The sequence below is a fragment of the Schistocerca gregaria genome, chromosome 6 (genome assembly GCF_023897955.1).
Source record: "Schistocerca gregaria isolate iqSchGreg1 chromosome 6, iqSchGreg1.2, whole genome shotgun sequence".
Taxonomy (NCBI): domain Eukaryota; kingdom Metazoa; phylum Arthropoda; class Insecta; order Orthoptera; family Acrididae; genus Schistocerca; species Schistocerca gregaria.
In genome coordinates, this window is record NC_064925.1 from 489,519,368 (window position 1) to 489,541,815 (window position 22,448).

Genomic DNA, 22,448 nt, shown 5'->3' on the forward strand with positions numbered 1-22,448 from the left:
TAAACACTGGCATGCATGGAGAAACGCTTTTCTTAAATAGGAGCGCGAATGTTCGATATGTAAAAAATCATGCATGGGAAATTACTGCTTAACATCTGTCTTACCATTCTTTTATCTGTGCCAGATGTATAGGTTTACGGATCTGTATCGCTGACGTCTGTCTGTTGCAGTGTTATAGAACCTTGGCGTTCGCGTGCGCTGAAGTTTCAGAGATTAGGCAACTTACATGTGGCGATCAACGTGCATTCAGCAACCTCCGGTCTTGAGAAACTGAGCTCGCTTTAGACATTCATGAGATCAAGTGGGTTAAAAGCCACTACCTTGAATCTGACGTTCCTGACACGCACATCTTCGCTTGGAAAACAAAACTACATTTTTAATAAGATTGAAAACCCCGCGGTCTGAGACCTCGCGGAAGACTAAATTCAATAATACACTGAACTGGTAATCCTGACACCTTATGAAGGAAAAGTGGAATTTGGTGTGGGGAAAAAAACAGACACTAATTTCACACATTTTTACTTTCACTTTATAGTTTTCATTAATCCGTTGTACACAAGATATTACTATTCGCGCACCCTAAGAAACCTATCTGAGAGTTGGCTGATGGGAGTAGCTGAATCGATTGATATCTGTCGATGTCGAGAATTAACTGATCGCTTCCAACATTAAATAGGAAGTCACAGGGAGTTCTCTACGACTATATCTACCAAAGCAGATGCGACGCCCCGAGTCAAGTCTCGCTGAAATGGTATTTATTGATATGTCTCGCAGCAAACGCCGTGTTATCTGCCGAAACATTCAGTACCGATCGACATATTTTGATTACTATCGGTTCTGCTACTCCCGTCATACGCCAAGAGTCTTTTTAGAGCGCACGTGAAGTATATCAATGGAAAGCACACTGCACCCAACGGCGTTTGCTGACAGTTGTGATATTATTCAAGATGCTAAAGGCATAAGTATGTTTTGAAATACTGGCGTCCTTTAACCAGACAGCGTCGTAGTTTAGAATGATATTGGCAACGAAAAAGTTCTTTCCGAGGGAAAACTTCGCGGGCCAGCACTGTAATAGCCTTCCGACAGTTTTATGTGCCTCCTGGATCGCGGCGCTGCGGTTTCTCCTTCGCCGGCCTTCTACTTACACTTCTGGAAGGAAAAGTTCTTTAATAACAATCCACTATATTGACGTTATACCTCCGTCGTTTGTTAACCTTCAACATTGGTATAACGTCTCCCCAGTGAGAAGTTTCAGGCTTTCCGAGCGTCCTGAGCAAACAGCGAAATTTCGGGCACGCATTCACTTGCACGTCTACTGACATCTTAGCTACGTATATTCCAGCCGCTTTCTATTTCTGTCTGAAGCTGTTACGTGAGCATAGATATTGGTATTTAATACTGTCAGTAAGAATGCGAGGCGCATGCTGAAGTACATTCCACAATGAGAAAAAATAGACGTCGACGACAATGAAAGAACATTTCGTTGTTGTTATTATCGTACGGTTTGCCTCGAATGTAACAACAAGCCATGCAAAGTTAATCAAGAAATGTTGCCATCATTCAGCTGGCATAACACTACTAGGATGAGTGATACAGTAAAAACTACATCAATCTGCTGGCATAACGCTACTAGGATGAGTGACAGTAAGAATTACATCATTCAGCTGGCATAACGCTACTAGGATAAGAGACACAGTAAAATCTATTTAGCTGAGCCGCTCGGTCTGAGACGCCTTGTCACGATTCGTACGCACCCCCTCCCCCCCCACCCCCTCGCGTCTGGGATTGGAGTCCTCCCTCGGGCGTGGATGTGTGTATTGTTCTTAGCGTAAGTTAGTTTAAATTAGATTAAGTAGTGTATAAGCATAGGGACCGATGACCTCAGCAGTTTGGTCCCATAGGATCTTACCACAAATTCCCAAAATTGTCCAAAAACTATTTTCATCTATGCAAACCGCTATGTACAACTTAACAGGACTTCTCTCCGGTCCATTTGCATATGTCTGCATCTACATTTACACACAAAATTCGCAGGCCGCCGTGTGGTGCGCAGCGGAGGTTACCTTGTACCACTACTAGTCATTTCCTTTCGTGTTCCAGTCGTGAATAGAGCGAGGGTAAGGGCGACTCTCTACAGATCTCCACTACAGCCCTACTTTCTTTTGTCCACGTAGTCCTTACGGCATCAGTTGAATCGCTCTGCAGTCAGCCACAAATGCCGGTTCTCAAAATTTTCTCAATAGTGTCCCACGAAAAGAACGTCGTCTTCCCTTCAGGGATTCCCATTTGAGTTAACGAAGCACCTCCGTAGCCTTCGCGTGTTGATTCAACCAGTAACAAACCTAACAGACCGACTACGAATTTCTTCGATGTCTTTCTTTAATACGATCTGGTAGGGATTATATACACCCGAGAGTACTCAAGAATGGATCGTATTAGTTTTCTATATGCAGTCTCCTTTATAGATGAACCACATTTTCCTAAGACTCTCCCAAAAAAACGAAGTCGACCATTCGCCTTCTCTACTACACTCCTTATGCGCTCGTTCTCTTTAATATCGCTTTATTACGTTACGCCTACATATTTTATCGAAGGGACTGTGCCAAGCACCAGAGAACTACATCTACATCTACATCCATACTCCGCAAGCCACATCACGGTGTGTGGTGGAGGGTACCTTGAGTACCTCTATCGGTTCTTCCTTCTATTCCAGTCTCGTATTGTTCGTGGAAAGAAGGATTGTCGGTATGCCACTGTGTGGGCTCTAATCTCTCTGATTTTATCCTCATGGTCTCTTCGCGATATATACGTAGGAGGGAGAAATATACTGCTTGACTCCACGGTGAAGGTATGTTCTCGAAACTTCAACAAAAGCCCGTACCGAGCTACTGAGCGTCTCTCCTGCAGAGTCTTCCACTGGAGTTTATCTATCATCTCCGTAACGCTTTGGCGATTAGTAAATGATCATGTAACAAAGCGCGCTGCTCTCCGTTGGATCTTCTCTATCTCTGTCAACCCTATCTGGTACGGATCCAACACTGGTGAGCAGCATTCAAGCAGCGGGCGACCAAGCGTACTGTAACCTACTTCCTTTGTTTTCGGTTTGCATTTCTTTAGGATTCTTCCAATGAATCTCAGTATGGCATCCGATTTACCGGCGATCAACTTTATATGATCATTCCATTTTAAATTTCTCCTAATGCGTGCTCCCGGCTAATTTATGGAATTAACTGCTTCCAATTGCTGACCTGCTATATTGTAGCTAAATGACAATGGACCTATCTTTCTATGTATTCGCAGCAGATTACACTTGTCTACATTCAATTGTCATTCCCTGCACCATGCGTCAATTCGCTGCAGATCCTCCTGCATTTCAATACAATTTTCCATTGTTACGACCTCTCGATATTTCACAGCATCATCCGCAAAAAGCCTCAGTGAACTTCCGATGTCATCCACAAGGTCATTTATGTATATTGTGAATAGCAACGGTCCCACGGCACTCCCCTGCGGCACATCTGAAATCACTCTTACTTCGGAAGACTTCTCTCCATTGAGAATGACACGCTGCGTTCTGTTATCTAGAAACTCTTCAATCTAATAACACAATTGGTCTGATAGTCCATATGCTCTTACTTTGTTCATTAAACGACTGTGGGGAACTGTATCGAACGCCTTGCGCAAGTCAAAAATATGGCATCTACCTGTGAAACAGTGTCTATGGCCCTCTGAGTCTCGTGGACGAATAGTGCGAGCTGGGTTTCACACGACCGTCTTTTTCGAAACCCATGCTGATTCCTACAGAGTAGATTTCTAGTCTCCAGAAAAGTCATTATACTCGAACATAATGCGTGTTCCAAAATTCTCCAACTGATCTACGTTGGAGATCAGTTCCACGTCTGGGATGACCTGTGCCCTTTTCCTTTGGAACACTACGCTCTTCTAGAGACGGTACACCGCTGCAAGAAGGGGGGCAAGTCCCTTCGCGTGCTCTGTGTAAAATCGAACTGGTATCCCATCAGGTCCAGAGTCCTTTCCTCTTTCGACCGATTTTAATTGTTTCTCTATCCCTCTGTCGTCTACTTCGAAATCTAACATTTTGTCATCTGTGCGACAGTCGAAAGAAGGAACTACAGTGCAGTCTTCCTCTGTGAAACAGCTTCGGGAAAAGACATTTAGTATTTCGGCCTTTAGCCTGTCATCCTCTGTTTCAGTACCATTTTGGTCACAGAGTGTCTGGACTATTTGTTTTGATCCACCTACCGCTTTGACATAAGACCAAAATTTCTTAGGATTTGCTGCCAAGTCAGTACATAGAACTTTACTTTCGAATTCATTGAACGCCTCTCGCATAGCCCTCGTCACACTACATTTCGCTTAGCGTAATTTTTGTTTGACTGCAAGGCTTTGGCTATGTTTATGTTTGCTGTGAAGTTCCCTTTGCTTCCGCAGCTTTCCAGCTCAGTTGTTCTACCACGGTGGCTCTTTTCCATCTCTTACGATCTTGCTTGGCACATATTCATCTAATGCATATTGTACGATGGTTTTGAACTTTGTCCACTGATCCACAACACTGTCTGTATTTGAGACAAAACTTTTGTGTTGAGTCGTCAGGTACTCTGTCATCTGCTTTTTGTCACTTTTGCTAAACCGAAAAATCTTCCTACCTTTTTTAATATTTCTATTTACGGCTGAAATCATCGACGCAGTAACCGCTTTATGATCGCTTATTCCCTGTTCTGTGTTAACTGTTTCAAATAGTTCGGGTCTGTTTGTCACCAGAAGGACAAACGCTGCACTCGAAATTACGGGATTGTTTTTCCACTCATCTCCATTAACTTACCTTTTTCTGCTTTCTGAGATCTGCCGTTCATCACACCAACTAGAAATTTTGTCTAAGTCAGATCATTTATGTATATGTATGACAGCGGCCCTGTCACACTTCCTTTGGGCTCGACAGAACCGTTGTCTCTGATGAACACTCGCCGATAAGGACAACGTACTGGGTTCATTCTATAAGAGGGCCTCGAGCCATCCACGTATCTCGGAATCCACTCCGTACGCTCGTACCTTCGTTAACAGTCTGCAGTGGGACACCACGTCACATACTTTTCAGAAATCGAGAAATAGGGAATATGCCTGTTGCCCGTCATCCATTGATTCAAAGCACATCATGTGAGATTCAAAAAGTTCAAATGGCTCTGAGCACTATGGGACTTAACATCTGTGGTCATCAGTCCCCTAGAACTTAGAACTACTTAAACCTAACTAACCTAAGGACATCACACACATCCATGCCCAAGGCAGGATTCGAACCTGTGACCGTAGCAGTCCCTCGGTTCCGGACTGAGCGCCTAGAACCGCTAGACCGCCGCGGCCGGCTTGTGAGAGTAGAGCAAACTGAGTTTCGCAAGAGCGATGCTAGGATCTGTCTTCATGATAGTTCCTTTATATTTGGTCACGTGACCCCCAATAGTGGGTATAATAGGAGCACCCACGTACCATCTGGCGAAACACTTGAGTTAATTTTGAGCCCGTTGGTTGCAAAATGTGAGCATCGCATCGAGAACTTGGCTCAGTTCGTGGAACGTCTATGGAAATTCAGATTGGCCAGCGTTGTCTCACTTTTCACCAGAGTTCCTTTCAAGGTGTCGCTGAAACTTATTGAAAAGAAATTAGGCCCCATTAACCAAACTTCTCAGTTTTCGTTTTGACGGACGTTTTATGAACTGTCTAGGGATCCAGAAGAGCATCTGCGAAGTTTGGAAGGTAGGAGACGAGGTAATGCCTGAAATGAAGCTGTGGGGTCGGGGCGTGAGTCGTGCATTGGTTGCTCAGATGGTAGAGCACTTGCCCGCGAAAGACAAAGCTCCAGAGTTCGAGTCTCGGTCCGGCACACAATTTTAATCTACCAGGAAGTTTCAGTCTAGGGGTCAGTCATATGCGCCCGTGGTGGCCAATATGTTCATGAAAGACTTTGAGAACAAGGCACCATTAAAACCGACAGTATTTCACAGGTATGTTGGTGATACGTTAGTCATTTGAACTCACGGAAAAGATGAGCTTCAAGATTTCATACTACACCTGAACTCTATTCACAATCAAATTCAGTTCACCGTGGATATCCGACGAAGAAGCCTAAAATCGGAACTGGACCGCCTCAGGAGTGTATTCCAGAAAAACGGCTATAGAGACCACCAAATTCAACGCGCTTTCGAGCAAAAGACTATACTACAGCTATCACCCGTTGAAGACCAACCGAAAGCAATAGCCTACATTTCATACACTGGCAACTATCTGGAAATACCGGTAGAATTTCACTTCGACAAAATATGAAATGTGTGTAGCGCCCGCCAGCAAAGACCAAATCCCTTTTAGGGACAGTAAAATACGACCTGGGACTCCGGATGTGTAGAGTGTATTACACACCACGCGAGTGCGAGAATACATATGTCGCACAAACTACTCGCACAACTGAAGAAAGTTGCATGGAATACAAACGGCACACCGACCTCCAGCAGCCCACAAAATCAACAAGTGGTGAGTATTGCCTTCATCGATACACTAGTACAGTGTATATCCACCTTTCGCAGCAATGCAGGCTGCTATTCTCCCATGGAGACGATCGTAGAGATGCTGGATGTAGTCCTGTGGAACGGCTTGCCATGCCATTTCCACCTGGCGCCTCAGTTGGACCAGCGTTCGTGCTGGACGTGCAGACCGCGTGAGACGACGCTTCATCCAGTCGAAAAACATGCTCAATGGAGGACAGATCCGGAGATCTTGCTGGCCAGGGTAGTTGACTTACACCTTCTAGAGCACGTTGGGTGGCACGGGATACATGCGGACGTGCACTGTCCTGTTGGAACAGCAAGTTCCCTTGCAGGTCTAGGAATGGTAGAACGATGGGTTCGATGACGGTTTGGGTGTACCGTGCACTATTCAGTGTCCCCTCGACGATCACCAGAGGTGTACGGCCAGTGTAGGAGATCGCTCCCCACACCATGTTGCCGGGTGTTGGCCCTGTGTGCCTCGGTCGTATGCAGTCCTGATTGTGGCGCTCACCTGCACGGCGCCAAACACGCATACGACCATCATTGGCACCAAGGCAGAAGCGACTCACATCGCTAAAGACGAAACGTCTCCATTCGTCACTCCATTCACGCCAGTCGCGACACCACTGGAGGCGGGCTGCACGATGTTGGGACGTGAGCGGAAGACGGCCTAACGGTGTGCGGGACCGTAGCCCAGCTTCATGGAGACGGTTGCGAATGGTCCTCGCCGATACCCCAGGAGCAACAGTGTCCCTAATTTGCTGGGAAGTGGCGGTGCGGTCCCCTACGGCACTGCGTAGGATCCTACGGTCTTGGCGTGCATCCGTGCGTCGCTGCGGTCCGGTCCCAGGTCGACGGGCACGTGCACCTTCCACCGACCACTGGAGACCTCACGCCCCACGTGTTGAGCAATTCGGCGGTACGTACACCCGGCCTCCCGCATGCCCACTATACGCCCTCGCTTAAAGTCCGTCAACTTCACATACGGTTCAGGTCCACGCTGTGGCGGCATGCTACCAGTGTTAAAGACTGTGATGGAGCTCCGTATGCCACGGCAAACTGGCTGACACTGACGGCAGCGGTGCACAAATGCTGCGCAGCTAGCGCCATTCGACGGCCAACACCGCGGTTCCTGGTGTGTCTGCTGTGCCGTGCGTGTGATCATTGCTTGTACAACCCTCTCGCAGTGTCCGGAGCAAGTATGGTGGGTCTGACACACCGGTGTCAATGTCTTCTTTTTTCCATTTCCAGGAGTATATATATATATATATATATATATATATATATATATATATATATATATATATATATATATTCACCCACTGGTTCAGGATGTCAGTCAGCAGAAGTAATCTAATAATTATTGTAAGCTACGCCGTCGAAAGTTCTTTCTACAACGAGCAGTCAATATGGTTGCATGCCCGAGAGACTTTCAAGCAAAAATTTGAACCTCAATACAGTTAAAAAAGAGGCTACGAAATGTATTTGAATTAAGTCAGATGAATTAAATCAGATGATACTGAAGGCACTAGATTAGAAAATTATTTGTTGAAAGTAGTAGAGCCGGCCGCGGTGGCCGAGCGGTTCTAGGCGCCTCAGTCCGGAACCGCGCGACTGCTACGGTCGCAGGTGCGAATCCTGCCTCGGGCATGGATGTGTGTGTTGTCATTAGGTTAGTTAGGTTTAAGTAGTTCTAAGTTCTAGGAGACTGATGATCTCAGATGTTAAGTCTTGTAGTGCTCAGAGTCAAAGTAGTAAACGAGATTTGCTATTTGGGCAGAGAAATGACTGACATCGAGAGAAGTACGGAAGTAGACTTCCTATAGCAAAAAAAGCTTTCTTGAAAAGAGAAATTTGACGAAATCGAATACAAATGTAAGCGTTCTGAAATGCTGTTTATATGTGATGATTGAACATAATTTTGGAAATTATAAAGGTAAATCAGATAGGTAATGAAGAAATAATGAACCGAAAAGATGACAAAAGAAGGGCCAGCTTTGTACGACACATCCTGAGGTATCAAGGTGTGGTTATCTGTTAACGGAGGGAATTATACGATGAAAAAATTGAAGAAGTCCGAGGTTTGGAAACAGCAAACATGTTCAAGTGCATATAGACTGCAGCATGGTGTTGACTGGCGTGGAAGGGGCTACACCTAACCAATCTGTGGACTATAACCAGTCTGAGGCAGGAACCGAAAACTCTTCATCTGTTGTGTAAATCTCAGGAATCTACAGAAATGTAGGCTGCATTGCTTAATAGCTATTTATAATCGACGTGAAATCTGCTATGCCTGCCGGCCTCTGTGGCCGAGCGGTTCTAGGCGTAACAGTATGGAACCGCGCGACCGCTGCGATCGCTGTTTCGAATCCTGCCTCGGGCATGGATGTTTGTGATGTTCTTAGGTTAGTTAGGTTTAAGTAGTTCTAAATTCTAGGGGACTGATGACCTCAGATGTTAAGTCCCATGTTCCTGTCATGTTTAGTTTGTCTAAGCTCCGAACCAGACAGCTTGTAATTTGAAACTTGTTGACATTAAAACTGCGTGCCAGACCAGGACTCGAACTCAGGGTCTTGCCTTTCGCGGGAATACTTTTACTGTCTGAGCTCTCCAGCTATTCACGGAGTTACGATTTCTGACGTAGCTTCACTTCCACCGGTACCCCTTGATGCCGCACTTTTGTGGCGACTATGTCGCGACTCACGAAACTGACTTTCATTGGAATGAATAAGTAAATGTTGATTGTTCTGTGGATGTTAGGTACGAGGCTGACTCCACAAAAATAAAAGATAGACTAACAACAGCAAGTACAGATGCGTTTAAGAAATCATTTATCTGGAGCTGCATATGCTGTCGGAAGCCTCTGCCATGCGATTCACAGTAGTTTTCAGGGTAAGTATGTAGACGTAGATATAGTCCTGTGTTCTATATGGCTCTGAGCACTATGGGACTTAACAACTATGGTCATCAGTCCCCTAGAACTTAGTACTACTTAAACGTAACTAACCTAAGGACATCACACAACACCCAGCCATCACGAGGCAGAGAAAATCCCTGACCCCGCCGGGAATCGAACCCGGGAACTCGGACGTGGGAAGCGAGAACGCTACCGCACGACCACGAGATGCAGGCTGTGTTCTATATGCGGCCCGGCTCACGGCTTTAATACTCAACTTTAAAGATGGCGCAAACTCCGATGCAGAGTATAGTACTTGTTCCGTTTGTAGTAATTTTAGTTACTCTGGCATCGGACGAGCGACCTTATGGTGACTCGAACCAATTTAACAGCAAAATGACTCCAGTACGGCTCCACTAAACCATTGTACCGAATGTCGTTCACAACTTGGCCGCAGCCGATCTGTTCAACGTCGTCCTGACAAAGCGAGCGTTTTTGTGCGAGGGAAGAATGTGGCGCCTGGAAAAACGTACTTCTGTAGCTGAGAGAAAGCTGCTTTTGTGACGGCAACAGGTGTTGTGCCTTATGCGCCGCAGCCGACTCGGGTCTCGGCTACTTCCGGCGTGGTTCGTGTGGATTCGCCAGCGAGGGGAGCGAGAGCGACAGCGGGCTACGCCCATTGCCCCGACCGTATAGCTTCAGCCGGCAGTAGGGTCGCGGCTTTAGCGCTGCGCAGGTTGCGTCTGCTGTTTGTGAGGCGCACGGCCTGTTGTTCCCACGTTTGTAGGTCTGCATTCTGAACCCCTCGGTGCATAGGTCGATTGCCTTCGACCTCTGAAAGATGTGACGCGCGGTATAAGTGACTCGTTTCTGCGTTGCGTCTGCTTCATTCACGCACTTAGCCGACGCCGCTGTTGAATCAATCTGGAACTGTGAGGGAAATCACGCGGAAAAAAGTGTTACGGAAAGGGGTGGGTCGGTTAAAAACGTACATTCTCTCGGTTATCGGGCACCTGAGATTGCATCGTAATTCCTACGTAGCAGCTAATTCATATGCCACTTGTAGCGGCACTGCCGAACTTTCCGGTAGAATTGCCACGCTGCACTACTACAGAAATAGTAGCTATCGTATTTATTCATGGCATAGCTTACTGCTTCTGAAAATAGTAAAAATACTCGATGTTAGTGAACTTCGTTAATGAAGGAAGTGTTTACGTGGAGTAAAGCCTGATATGACCTGTTGCCTTAAGGCAGACGCGTACTAAAACCGTTCACAAAGTAACTTTCGCTCTTTTCCAAGTATCAAAATGTTTTCCAGTTGAGTCTAACTAGTCTCGCTCTTGATCTCTTGCCTTTACCACAATTAAATAACCAACATTTATATTTCGAATGTAGCTAATAACTATAGGGATGTGAAAGTCCCTGACGAATCCGTCGTATTTCTTTAGAGAAGCGGAGATTGGTTCTTGCTTCACTTTGGATTGGGCGGAACTTGGGAAAAAAGTAAAAGACGGAAGAAAAATATTTCAAGTAGTTGGTAACTCCGACGTCGCACGCGTGGATCGGTCACTGTAAGAAATATAGAGTTGTATCCATCGTGTACAGAACGGATCGGGTTGTGCGGTTATTCTGAGCGGCGGTTTGGCTTTTCAGTAGTAAGTTATTGATTTAGGAAGGTGTATAAAATCTAGTCCTTATTTTGTTCGTGAAGAACGGAGAGTCTAAGTCCGAGAGTATTTTCATTCTTTGCTAGATGCAAACAGTTCCCGAAGCCTCGAAACTGGTGATTTCGCGGGCTGAATACGCACGGAAATAAATTGGCTTGCGCTTCTGGAGAGTGCGGGTGGCATTGCTCCAGTTGGCACGCAGCCGCTGCGACCTTTTGCCCTGGAACCGTACTGCACCAGACCGGACAGCCCACTGCGTAACTCTGCGGAGTCCCAGTTCTTTCGGCACCAGCCTAGACCACTAGTACAGTGCGTCCGGTCTCCACGGGACTTAGTTCTCGCCGAATAATCTTAGTTGGAAAACTGGAACCATCATTCCTCGCTACTGTATTTCGTTTCGGGTCAGTGATACGCCCGAGATTTCAATTATCACTGATCCTTTGAGTTTCAGTAATTGCCCCAATAAACAAGCTTTACTGCGCCCGCCGTCCATCAAGGTGCGCTGAGGCGGCTTCAGCTCGGGCCCCTCTGACCCTTCCGTTCCGAACACGGAGCTCGCAGCCACTGTGCAGCGAGCATAGGCGGGGTGAAGGCGCAAGGCTAGGACCGTGCCCAGACCCCGGCGAGCCATCGGTCCGCTCCGCCCCCGCTCGACCAGCTGCCCGTACGAGCGGCAGCCTCTGTGTCCGCCAGCCATGTCCGCCCGCTGCGAGGACCACGACCCTTACGATGACCCCGAGCAGGAGGGCTGCGGCGACTCGGAGGAGACGCTGTCGATGGTGGCGGGCACCACCCTGACGCTGGGCACGTCCGACGACCACGACCACGACCACGACCACGAGCTCCAGCAGCAGCAGCAGGAGACGCCGCGCCGCCGGCTCGTCATCCGGTCGCCGCCGCCGCGGCGGAGCTCGGCCGTCAAGAAGGTCGTCACCGTCATCAGTCCCACGCAGGTCAGTCCGCCCGGGGGGCGTCGTCGTCACACCTCGCTCTTACTTTTAAACTCGACAGGCGACTGAGCACAACTCACTGCTAACTTTATCTTCTTCTTTTTCTCGTACATCCATCGTCAACCCCACATGGATATGGGTCAACAGTTGATGAAAAATTGGGAAGAAGTGACAACGCCGTCAGCTGTGTATTTGTATCTTACTTTACTTTAGCAGGTTTTTCCACTCATCAGCAGTTGCCTGTTCTCTAATGTCACAAACTTCCATGCTCTCCCGATAGATCTATCCTTTCGACGGCTTTGGCTATAGTTCCCCTCGACGTTGCCCTCGGCTCCCCTCGGCTCCTTCTCCCTGATGGAGATCAGTTGAGCCGTCAGACGTGTCCATCCCATCTCAGTGCATGAGCATCAATCCCATCTGTGACTGGTTCCAGGCATCTATCTCCATTCCTACATGTTCATTTCTCAGTCTATCCAAGGGGGTCGCTCTCATATTTCGCCGTATTCCGTCCGTTCCAAAGCGTCAATTTTCTCCCATTATATCTCGTTCAATCTCCAATACTCTGAGCCATACAGCAAACTACGTTCAACCACAGACGTAACACTACCTTCTTTGTTCGTCTGGGTGCCGCCTCCAAAAGTAGATAATGATCTAAAAGCCATTCTTACTCGACTTATCCTTTGGGATATGTCCACGTCACACTGTCCAGTGTGACAGGTTACTGGACACGAATACTTAAACACATACACATCTCTTACGCGGCCAAACAAAAAATGCAAATCCTCACTTTGTTCATTTCCAACAACAAGATATTCTGTTCTATCCATATTGACTGTTAGTCACCATTGGTTATAAGTAGCCATTAAGCCGGCTGGTGTGGCCGAGCGGTTCTAGGCGCTCCAATTAGGAACCGTGCGACCGCTACGGTAGCAGGTTCGAATCCTGCCTCGAGCATGGATGTGTGTGATGTCCTTAGGTTAGTTAGGTTTAAGTAGTTCTAAGTTCTAAGGGACTGACGACCTCAGATGTTAAGTCCCATAGTGCGCAGAGCCATTTTAGTACCCATTAACTTCCTCATTTGATACATGGCATCATCCTTATACAGAGCAATAAGTACTTAATCGTCAGCGAACAGTAATGAATGTAAACTTCTAAGCTGTACTTTCACACCCAGACTTCTACACTGTCCATTCCAGCATCCAACAACAACTTCTAAATACAACTTAAACAAGGTTGGTGACATATATCATCCTTGTCTTAATCCTTTACTTGTTTAAAACTCTCCAATGTCTTACAACATGTCTTCACAACTGCCTCACGTTGGTGGTACATCATTTTCACTAACTACATTAACGCACCATCTATTACAACCTTATCCAGTGCTGTGCAAAGTAACTGCCTTGCCACAGAATCGAAGACCTTTTCTAAATCAATACACACCAAGTGGATCAAAATATGTTACCAATAGAGATTTTCCCAGCAGTAAAATCCCACTGCTCGTGCGATACAACAACCTGCGCAACTTTTTCCCATCTGTTCTTTACTATCTGTTATTATAGGTTATCTGTCTTGAGTTGACTGCAATGTAATTAAAAAGATTACATTGCAATCCGCTCAAGACAGATAACCTATTATAACAGACGTTAACAAGTGCTGCGGAAGATGGCCACAGAAAAAATGTATTATGTTCTTTATTATTTTACTGAACAACCTATTCTATATCTACTTATTTAAAAAAAAAAAAACAATATCGGTGCTCCACTCCACCGTCATTCCGCCCCTCTGTCGGTAAGTAGTGGTTCTATAACGAACTGTACACACTGCCATAAAAAGTTAAGTTGGTTTATGAGTTCTACTCGTAACATCAAGCATGAGCAGGTCTGTGGACGCCGACTTTATTCCCTTTATGGTCTTGTGTACAGTTGGTTTACACTGGACTCGCATTCTGGAAGACGAAGGTTCAAATCAGCGTTCGGTCATCCTGATTTCGGTTTTCCGTGATTTTCCTAAATCGCTTCAGACAGGTTCCTTTGAAAGGTCACGTCCGACTTCCTTCCCCATCCTTCCGTAACCTGATGGCCAGCCGTTGTGGCCGAACGGTTCTAAGTGCTTCAGTCTAGAACCGCGCGACCGCTACGGTCGCCTGCCTGGGGCATGAATGTAGTTAGGTTTAAGTAATTCTAAGTTCTAGGGGACTGACGACCTCAGATGTTCCCATAGTTCTCAGAGCCATTTGAACCATTGGAATCTAACCTGATGGGACTGATGACCTCACTGTTTCGTCCCCTCCCCCAAATCTCCAATCAACCAACCAACCAACAGTTGGTTATAAGACCACTAATTGCCAATAGAGCAGCCTGATGATGGTGGAGTGGACCACCGAAACCGACCGCATTTAAATAAATAGATGTATATCCGAAAGAACAGGCATTAAGCGGGATCTGCAGCTGTGATATACACTCCTGGAAATTGAAATAAGAACACCGTGAATTCATTGTCCCAGGAAGGGGAAACTTTATTGACACATTCCTGGGGTCAGATACATCATATGATCACACTGACAGAACCACAGGCACATAGACACAGGCAACAGAGCATACACAATGTCGGCACTAGTACAGTGTATATCCACCTTTCGCAGCAATGCAGGCTGTTATTCTCCCATGGAGACGATGGTAGAGATGCTGGATGTAGTCCTGTGGAACGGCTTGCCATGTCATTTCCACCTGGCGCCTCAGTTGGACCAGCGTTCGTGCTCGACGTGCAGACCGCGTGAGGCGACGCTTCATTCAGTCCCAAACATGTTCAATGGGGGACAGATCCGGAGATCTTGCTGGCCAGGGTAGTTGACTTACACCTTCTAGAGCACGTTGGGTGGCACGGGATACATGCGGACGTGCATTGTCCTGTTGGAACAGCAAGTTCCCTTGCCGGTCTAGGAATGGTAGAACGATGGGTTCGATGACGGTCTGGATGTACCGTGCATTATTCAGTGTCCCCTCGACGATCACCAGAGGTGTACGGCCAGTGTAGGAGATCGCTCCCCACACCATGATGCCGGGTGTTGGCCCTGTGTACCTCGGTCGTATGCAGTCCTGATTGTGGCGCTCACCTGCACGGCGCCAAACACGCATACGACCATCATTGGCACCAAGGCAGAAGCGACTCTCATCGCTGAAGACGACACGTCTCCATTCGTCCCTCCATTCACGTCTGTCGCGACACCACTGGAGGCGGGCTGCACGATGTTGGGGCGTGAGCGGAAGACGGCCTAACGGTGTGCGGGACCGTAGCCCAGCTTCATGGAGACGGTTGCGAATGGTCCTCGCCGATACCCCAGTGTCCCTAACTTGCTGGGAAGTGGCGGTGCGGTCCCCTACGGCACTGCGTAGGATCCTACGGTCTTGGCGTGCATCCGTGCGTCGCTGCGGTCCGGTCCCAGGTCGACGGGCACGTGCACCTTCCGCCGACCACTGGCGACAACATCGATGTACTGTGGAGACCTCACGCCGCACGTGTTGAGCAATTCGGCGGTACGTCCACCCGGCCTCCCGCATGCCCACTATACGCCCTCGCTCAAAGTCCGTCAACTGCACATACGGTTCACGTCCACGCTGTCGCGGCATGCTACCAGTGTTAAAGACTGCGATGGAGCTCCGTATGCCACGGCAAACTGGCTGACACTGACGGCAGCGGTGCACAAATGCTGCGCAGCTAGCGCCATTCGACGGCCAACACCGCGGTTCCTGGTGTGTCCGCTGTGCCGTGCGTGTGATCATTGCTTGTACAGCCCTCTCGCAGTGTCCGGAGCAAGTATGGTGGGTCTGACACACCGGTGTCAATGTGTTCTTTTTTCCATTTCCAGGAGCGTATATTATGTTAATTAAAGGGGGGGAGATGGAGGAAAGGAAAGGAAAGGGAAAGACCTAATGAAGTAAGCTGCATCGAGACTTCGTGCAACATTAGCTGCGACGAGGGAAAATGAGTTTTGGAGCAGAACTGTAAGCCGGGATCTCCTGCTTGCTAAGCAGTTTCGTTAAGCACTGCGCCACCAGGACACAGCGTTTGCTATAAAAACGCTAACTATCTCGGTCGTCCCGCTCCCCAGGCAACTCCCCTCCCACCCAAGGCCACCTATCCGTTGTCCCCGTCCATGTCCTCTATGCTCGACAATTTTAGATCCCTGCTGGAGGTCGAACATAAATATGCATCTGCACAGAAGGTTGTGGCATGCATAATAATCGCAATTCCTGCGTGGTGTCTGTTGTTTCAGACAGGTCCAGAAGGAGTGACACCATGCCTTCATACAAATGATTCAACTCGATGGTCAATGAACCTACAACCTTCAGTGTGGATGCACATTTACGTTAAAACTCTGGGAGTCTAAACTGATCGCGCGTGGAGGAGGTGTATGGGAACAGCGGACAGGTGGTGCAAGGGGGGAGCGTGCCGAGATAGTTCGCACGTCTGTGGTACACTACTGGCCATTAAAATTGCTGCATCACAATGATGACGTGCTACAGACGGGAAACTCAACCGACTGGAAGAAGACGCTGTGATATGCAGATGATTAGCTTTTCAGAGCATTCACACACGGTTGGCGCCGGTTTAGACACCTACAACGTGCTGACATGAGGAAAGTTTCGAACCGATTTCTCATACACAAACAGCAGTTGACCGGTGTTGCCTGGCGAAACGTTGTTGCCTCGTGTAAGGAGGAGAAATGCGTACCATCACGTTCTCGAATTTGATAAAGGTCGGATTGTAGCCTATCGCGATTGCAGTGTATCGTATCGCAACATTGCTGCTCCCGTTGGTCGAGATCCAATGACTGTTAGCAGAATATGGAATCGATGGGTTCAGGAGGGTAATACGGAACGCTGTGCTGGATCCCAATGGCCTCGTATCACTAGCAGTCGAGATGACAGGCATCTTATCCGCATGGCTGTAACGTATCGTGCAGCCACGTCTCGTTCCCTCAGCCAACAGACGGGGACGTTTGCAAGACAACAACCATCTGCACGAACAGTTCGACGACGTTTGCAGCAGCATGGACCATCAGCTCGGAGACCATGGCTGCGGTTACCCATGACGCTGCATCACAGACAGGAGCGCCTGCGATGGTGTACTCAACGACGAACCTGGGTGCACGAATGGCAGAACGTCATTTTTTCGGATGAATCCAGGTTCTGTTTACAGCATCATGATGGTCGCATCCGTGTTTGGCGGCATCGCGGTGAACGCACATTGGAAGCGTGTATTCGTCATCGCCATACTGGCGTATCACCCGGCGTGATGGTATGGGGTGCCATTGGTTACACGTCTCGATCACCTCTTGTTTGCATTGACGGCACTCTGAACAGTGGACGACCCGTGGCTCTACCCTTCATTCGATCCTTTCTAAACCCTACATTTCAGCAGGATAATGCACGACCGCATGTTGCAGGTCCTGTACGGGACTTCTGTATAGAGAAAATGTTCGACTGCTGCCCTGGCCAGCACATTCTCCAGATCTCTCACCAAATGAAAACGTCTGGTCAATGGTGGCCGAGCAACTGGCTTGTCACAATACGCCAGTCAACAGTCTTGATGAACTGTGGTATCCTGTTGAAGCTGCATGGGCAGCTGTACCTGTACACGCCATCCAAGCTGTGTTTGACTCAATGCCCAGGCGTATCAAGGCCGTTATTACGGCCAGAGGTGGTTGTTCTGGGTTCTGATTTCTCAGGATCTATGCACCGTAATTGCGTGAAAATGTAATGACATGTCAGTTGTAGTAAAATATATTTGTCCAATAAATACCCGTTTATCATCTCCATTTCTTCGTGGTGTAGCAATTTTTTGGCCAGTAGTGTAAATTCTGTGTCCGGATGGAGTGTGGTTAACGTAACTGCCTAGTATACCAGAGATCCCAGGTTCCAATCCCGGTCAAGCACACATTTCCAATCGTCGCCGCTGATTCCGCACAAGTCTCGATGTAGCTGACATCATTATTTCCCTGCCTTTCCTTTCCCTCCTCCTCCCTTCCCCGTCAATTTACAAAATAGTAACCTCGTCTCTGAACTGTGTTAACTTCGTTCTGTGCGTTATCAAATTCTGCTTGTGTATGATGTTTTCTGAGGCGGAAATTAGAGACGAACCCAGAATCTGCGTAAAGGAGCGTGGGGAACTTCCTAAATATTACACCAGTCCGGCAGGTGCATACACGGGGTCGTTAACCCCCGCGCCGGTTCGATCCAGGTCTGACTCACCTTCCAGCCTCGCAAGATAAGTGCGCAGCATGCTGTGCTGTACCAGTTTCTTAATCCTTCTCCGTCTGTCTCGCATAATTTCGTCTCGCAACATTCTCAGCCAATTTCAGTTTCAGTTTCGTAGTAGTTACGACCTGAACTCCTGTCTTTTCTGTTATAGATATGTTTGATTTAATGTTTCTTCTTGTTATGCCAACGTGCATCCGTCCACTGGCTGTTGGACAATTCTCAATCTTTCAACTTTTTCCACTTACGACATCCATAAGTAACTTCCGCACTTTAGCACTAGCCGTATCATACTAATCCTTAATACTAATTACGTAACTATTTGTATACATAAATTTAGTTTTTTGTCTTATTTTCAAATTAATACTGTTAGTGAAGAAATTTTTTTCAGCTGTGGCATTCTACTTTGGTATATTCCTCAAGTTGCTTTTATATTGGCGGATTCGTTCAAAAAATGCTTCTAATCGCTCTGAGCACATCTGAGGTAATCACTCCCCTAGAACTTAGAACTACTTAAACGGAACTAACCTAAGGACATCCCACATATCCATGCCCGAGGCAGGATTCGAACCTGCGACCGTAGCGGTATCGCGGTTCCAGACTGAAGCGCCTAGAACCGCTCGGCCACACCAGCAGGCGCGGATTCGTCTCTTCTGACATTTAGTGGTCCTTTGAGCATTTTTGGGGTCTCTGGGTACGTCTGGTAGTGCATTTATTTATTCTTAAGCCGTATTCTGTGCTAAGAGAACTATCTATTCGTGGAACAAGTCCTTCAAGTATTTACATCCGACCAGAAGTGCTATGTCGTCCGCGAACTAAACAGGTTCGTCTCTTCTGACATTTAGGGGTCATTTCTGCATTGCCCTGGGGCCTCTGGTTACGTCTGGTAGGGTATTTGTTTATTCTTAAGCCGTATTCTGTGCTAAGAAAATTATCTTTTCGTGCAACAGTCCCCAAGTATTTACATCCGGCCAAAAGTGCTACGTCGTCCGCGAACCTAAACATTAGTCTATTCGCCGTTCAATTTTTCTTCCGGAATTTTCCTTCGCTTCTTTGATCGCTTCTTCGGCGTAAAACTTGAACAACAGTTGTAAAATTTTTTAACCCTGCCTTACGCCGTCCTTAACACAAATTCATCTTTATTGAGTTCTCACTTTCATTACTACCATTTCGTTTTCGTTCTCAGAGATATCGTATTTACTTATAGTTTAATTATTATTTCTTACAACTTCGACTCCCGCCACCTTGAGTCTAAAAATACAAAGGAAATAAAGACAGACGCTCACTTGTCATTTGTTGGAGTAAGTGTAGGGGCTACTTGCACTGACATAGATTCCTTAAATTATCTTCTTGGAGCAGATGGAAAAAATATTAAATAAAACGGGAGAACACCCAAAACTCTTAAACCACGATATAACATATGTTAATTACCTACACTACCATCGGAGCAGATCATTTACTGGCAATTCCTAATCTTAACCACTAGGACACATTACGTTTAAGAAAATATATTCTTCAGGAAACACCTATTTCGGAATTCTATATCCGTGACCTGTGTTACCATGACTTAACATCCATGCAAGTGATTTCCCGATTTCTGGAGACAACAACCTAAATGGTTCAAATGGCTCTGGGCACTATGGGACTTAACATCTGAGGTCATCAGTCCCGTATAACTTAGTTCTACTTAAACCTAACTAACCTAAGGACATCACACACATCCATGCCCCGAGGCAGGATTCGAACCTGCGACCGTAGCAGACGCGCGGTTCCGGACTGAAGCGCCTAAAATCGCTGGGCCACCGCTGCCGGCAACAACCTAAATCTCTAGAACCGGAGTTATAGGAGACCTATACTACCTCCAAACAATCCCGAACCCACCGCGTGGCAGACGTGAGATGGGGCCACAAATGACCTATCCGTTGTCCGCTGTCGCAGCGGAGTCAATAACGGAGGGAACCTATCAGATCCACACCACAACCCCCCCCCCCCCCCCCACACACACACACACACTCAGCGCGCAGCCCGCTCTTACTGGGAGACGCACATCAGTCATCCATTCGTTCTGCTGCTTCTACTTTAGCTCCAGAGTTGCTGGTCATCATACATCCATTGTCTCTGGTCTTCCTCTCTGAAGGAATTAATTCCGGCTTCGGTGAATCCCCAGTGATATTCATTCACAGTATTCACTTCAGCACCATCACTTAAAACTGGATATCCTCTTAACACAGTATTTATTTTTAAATATGTTCTAAGTGCCGTCCCAAATACCTTATCTGCTACTTCGTTCACCAGGTGTCATTTGTCTCCATCTTTAACTGTATCAATCAGTGTACCAGTGCCTGTTATTAGTGACCGCAAACCTTCGTCGGCGGGGTACTTTAGTGTGATATCGTCTGGTGTACCAATCTCACGACATGGACACATATTTGTCATAAGTTTCTATATCCTAAGCAAATACTGAGGGTATGATTAATAGCCTTTCACGCAGTGAACCACGCCTCGAGATGGACTTTAATGGCCAATAAGCACCCTCTCCTACAAGTTTGGAATACTACATACCCTGCGATCTGTTGTGATATTGTGTCATGGTCTTTGCCGATTATACTTTTTCTATAACTTTAGCAATGGTTTGATTGTTGTGGGGACCATAGTGCGTTGCAGAGGCGGTCAGTGTCACCTGCGACCGCCGAGTTAACGGCGAGCTTCCCTCTCCCATGCAAAAACAGTGGTCAAGGCTGATTTGCGTCCGAGCGGGAGATTGCAATCAGTGGTCCACTGTTAATAATGCATTTGTGAACGTGAATCCCGATAGATGAAAGTACGATAACTACGATTATGGCATCTTTTTGTTACTAGTACACACATCAAAAAAAAGGTTTTGCATCAGTGCGGTTCCCAGAACTCCTGAAGATAGACGTTGACTGTGATATTGTATGGCAGAGACAGTCCCTTTGACTGTTCAGCGATGTCACTAAAGTCGCCCAAAGATGTAAACAACCATGCATGAGCAGCGCCTATTAGACGAAGGGGGTCCGACAGCTGATCTGTTCCAGTCGTTCCACCAGGAAGGAGGTACACGGGTCGTGTTGTCTGTAGTTCAACCATGCCTAGTCGGTCAATACCACGGTTCGATCTCGTCCGCATTGTTAATTAGTGCCAGGAAGGGCTCTCAACAAGGGAAGCGTCCAAGCCTCTCGGAGTGAACCAAAGCGATGTTGTTCGGGCATGGGGGAGATAGAGACAGGAACTGTCAATGACATGCCTCGCTCAGGCTGTCCAAGGGCTCCTACTGCAGCGGGTGACCGCTACCTACGTATTACGGCTCGGATGAACCCTGACAGCAACGCCACCATGTTGAATAATGCTTTTCGTGCAGCCATAGGACGTCGTATTACGGCTCAAACTGTGCGCAATAGGCTGCATGATGCGCAACTTCATTCCAGAGTGGCCGCGCGGTTCTAGGCGCTTCAGTCCGGAACCGCGCTGCTGCTACGGCCGCACGTTCGAACCCTGCTTCGGGCATGGGTGTGCGTGATGTCCTTAGGTTAGTTAGGTTTAAGTAGTTCTAAGTCTGGAGGACTGATGACCTCACATGTTGTCCCATAGTGCTTAGAATCTTTTTTTTTTTTCACTTCCGACGTACGTGGCGAGGGCCATCCTTGCAACCACGACACCATGCAGCGCGGTACAGATGGGAACAACAACATACCGAATGGACCGCTCAGGATCGGCATCACATTCTCATCACCGATGAGCGTCGCATATGCCTTCAACCACACAATCGTCGGAGACGTGTTTGGAGGCAACTCGGCCAGGCTGAACGTCTTAGACACACTGTCCAGCGAGTGCAGCGTGGTGGAGGTTCCCTGCTGTTTTGGGGTGGCATATATGTGGGGCCGACGTACGCCGCTGGTGGTCATGGAAGGCGCCGTGACTGCTGTACGATAGTGAATGCCATCCTCCGACAACCATATCGGCAGCATATTGGCGAGGCATTCGTCTTCATGGACGATAATTCACGCCCCCATCGTGCATATCTTATGAATGACTTCCTTCAGGATAACGACATCCCTCGACTAGAGTGGCTAGCATGTTCTCGAGATATGAACCCTATGGAACAT

At 47.4% G+C, this 22,448-nt stretch overlaps 1 protein-coding gene across 3 annotated transcripts in view; it reads left to right on the top strand.

Annotated features, from left to right (window-relative positions):
* The window catches only part of LOC126278505 (inactive dipeptidyl peptidase 10-like), a 517,605-nt gene that overhangs the window by 189,523 nt on the left and 305,634 nt on the right, over positions 1-22,448 (top strand). The window contains exon 1 of one of the 3 annotated variants that reach the window (XM_049978662.1): positions 10,151-12,070. The exons of 1 other annotated variant lie outside the window; for it this stretch is intronic. In XM_049978662.1, coding sequence (XP_049834619.1) covers positions 11,813-12,070 — 258 coding nt within the window. In that variant the 5' untranslated portion in view covers positions 10,151-11,812. Of the gene's footprint in view, positions 1-10,150; positions 12,071-22,448 lie in introns of those variants that run through there. One more of the 3 variants, XM_049978664.1, reaches the window with a different exon arrangement.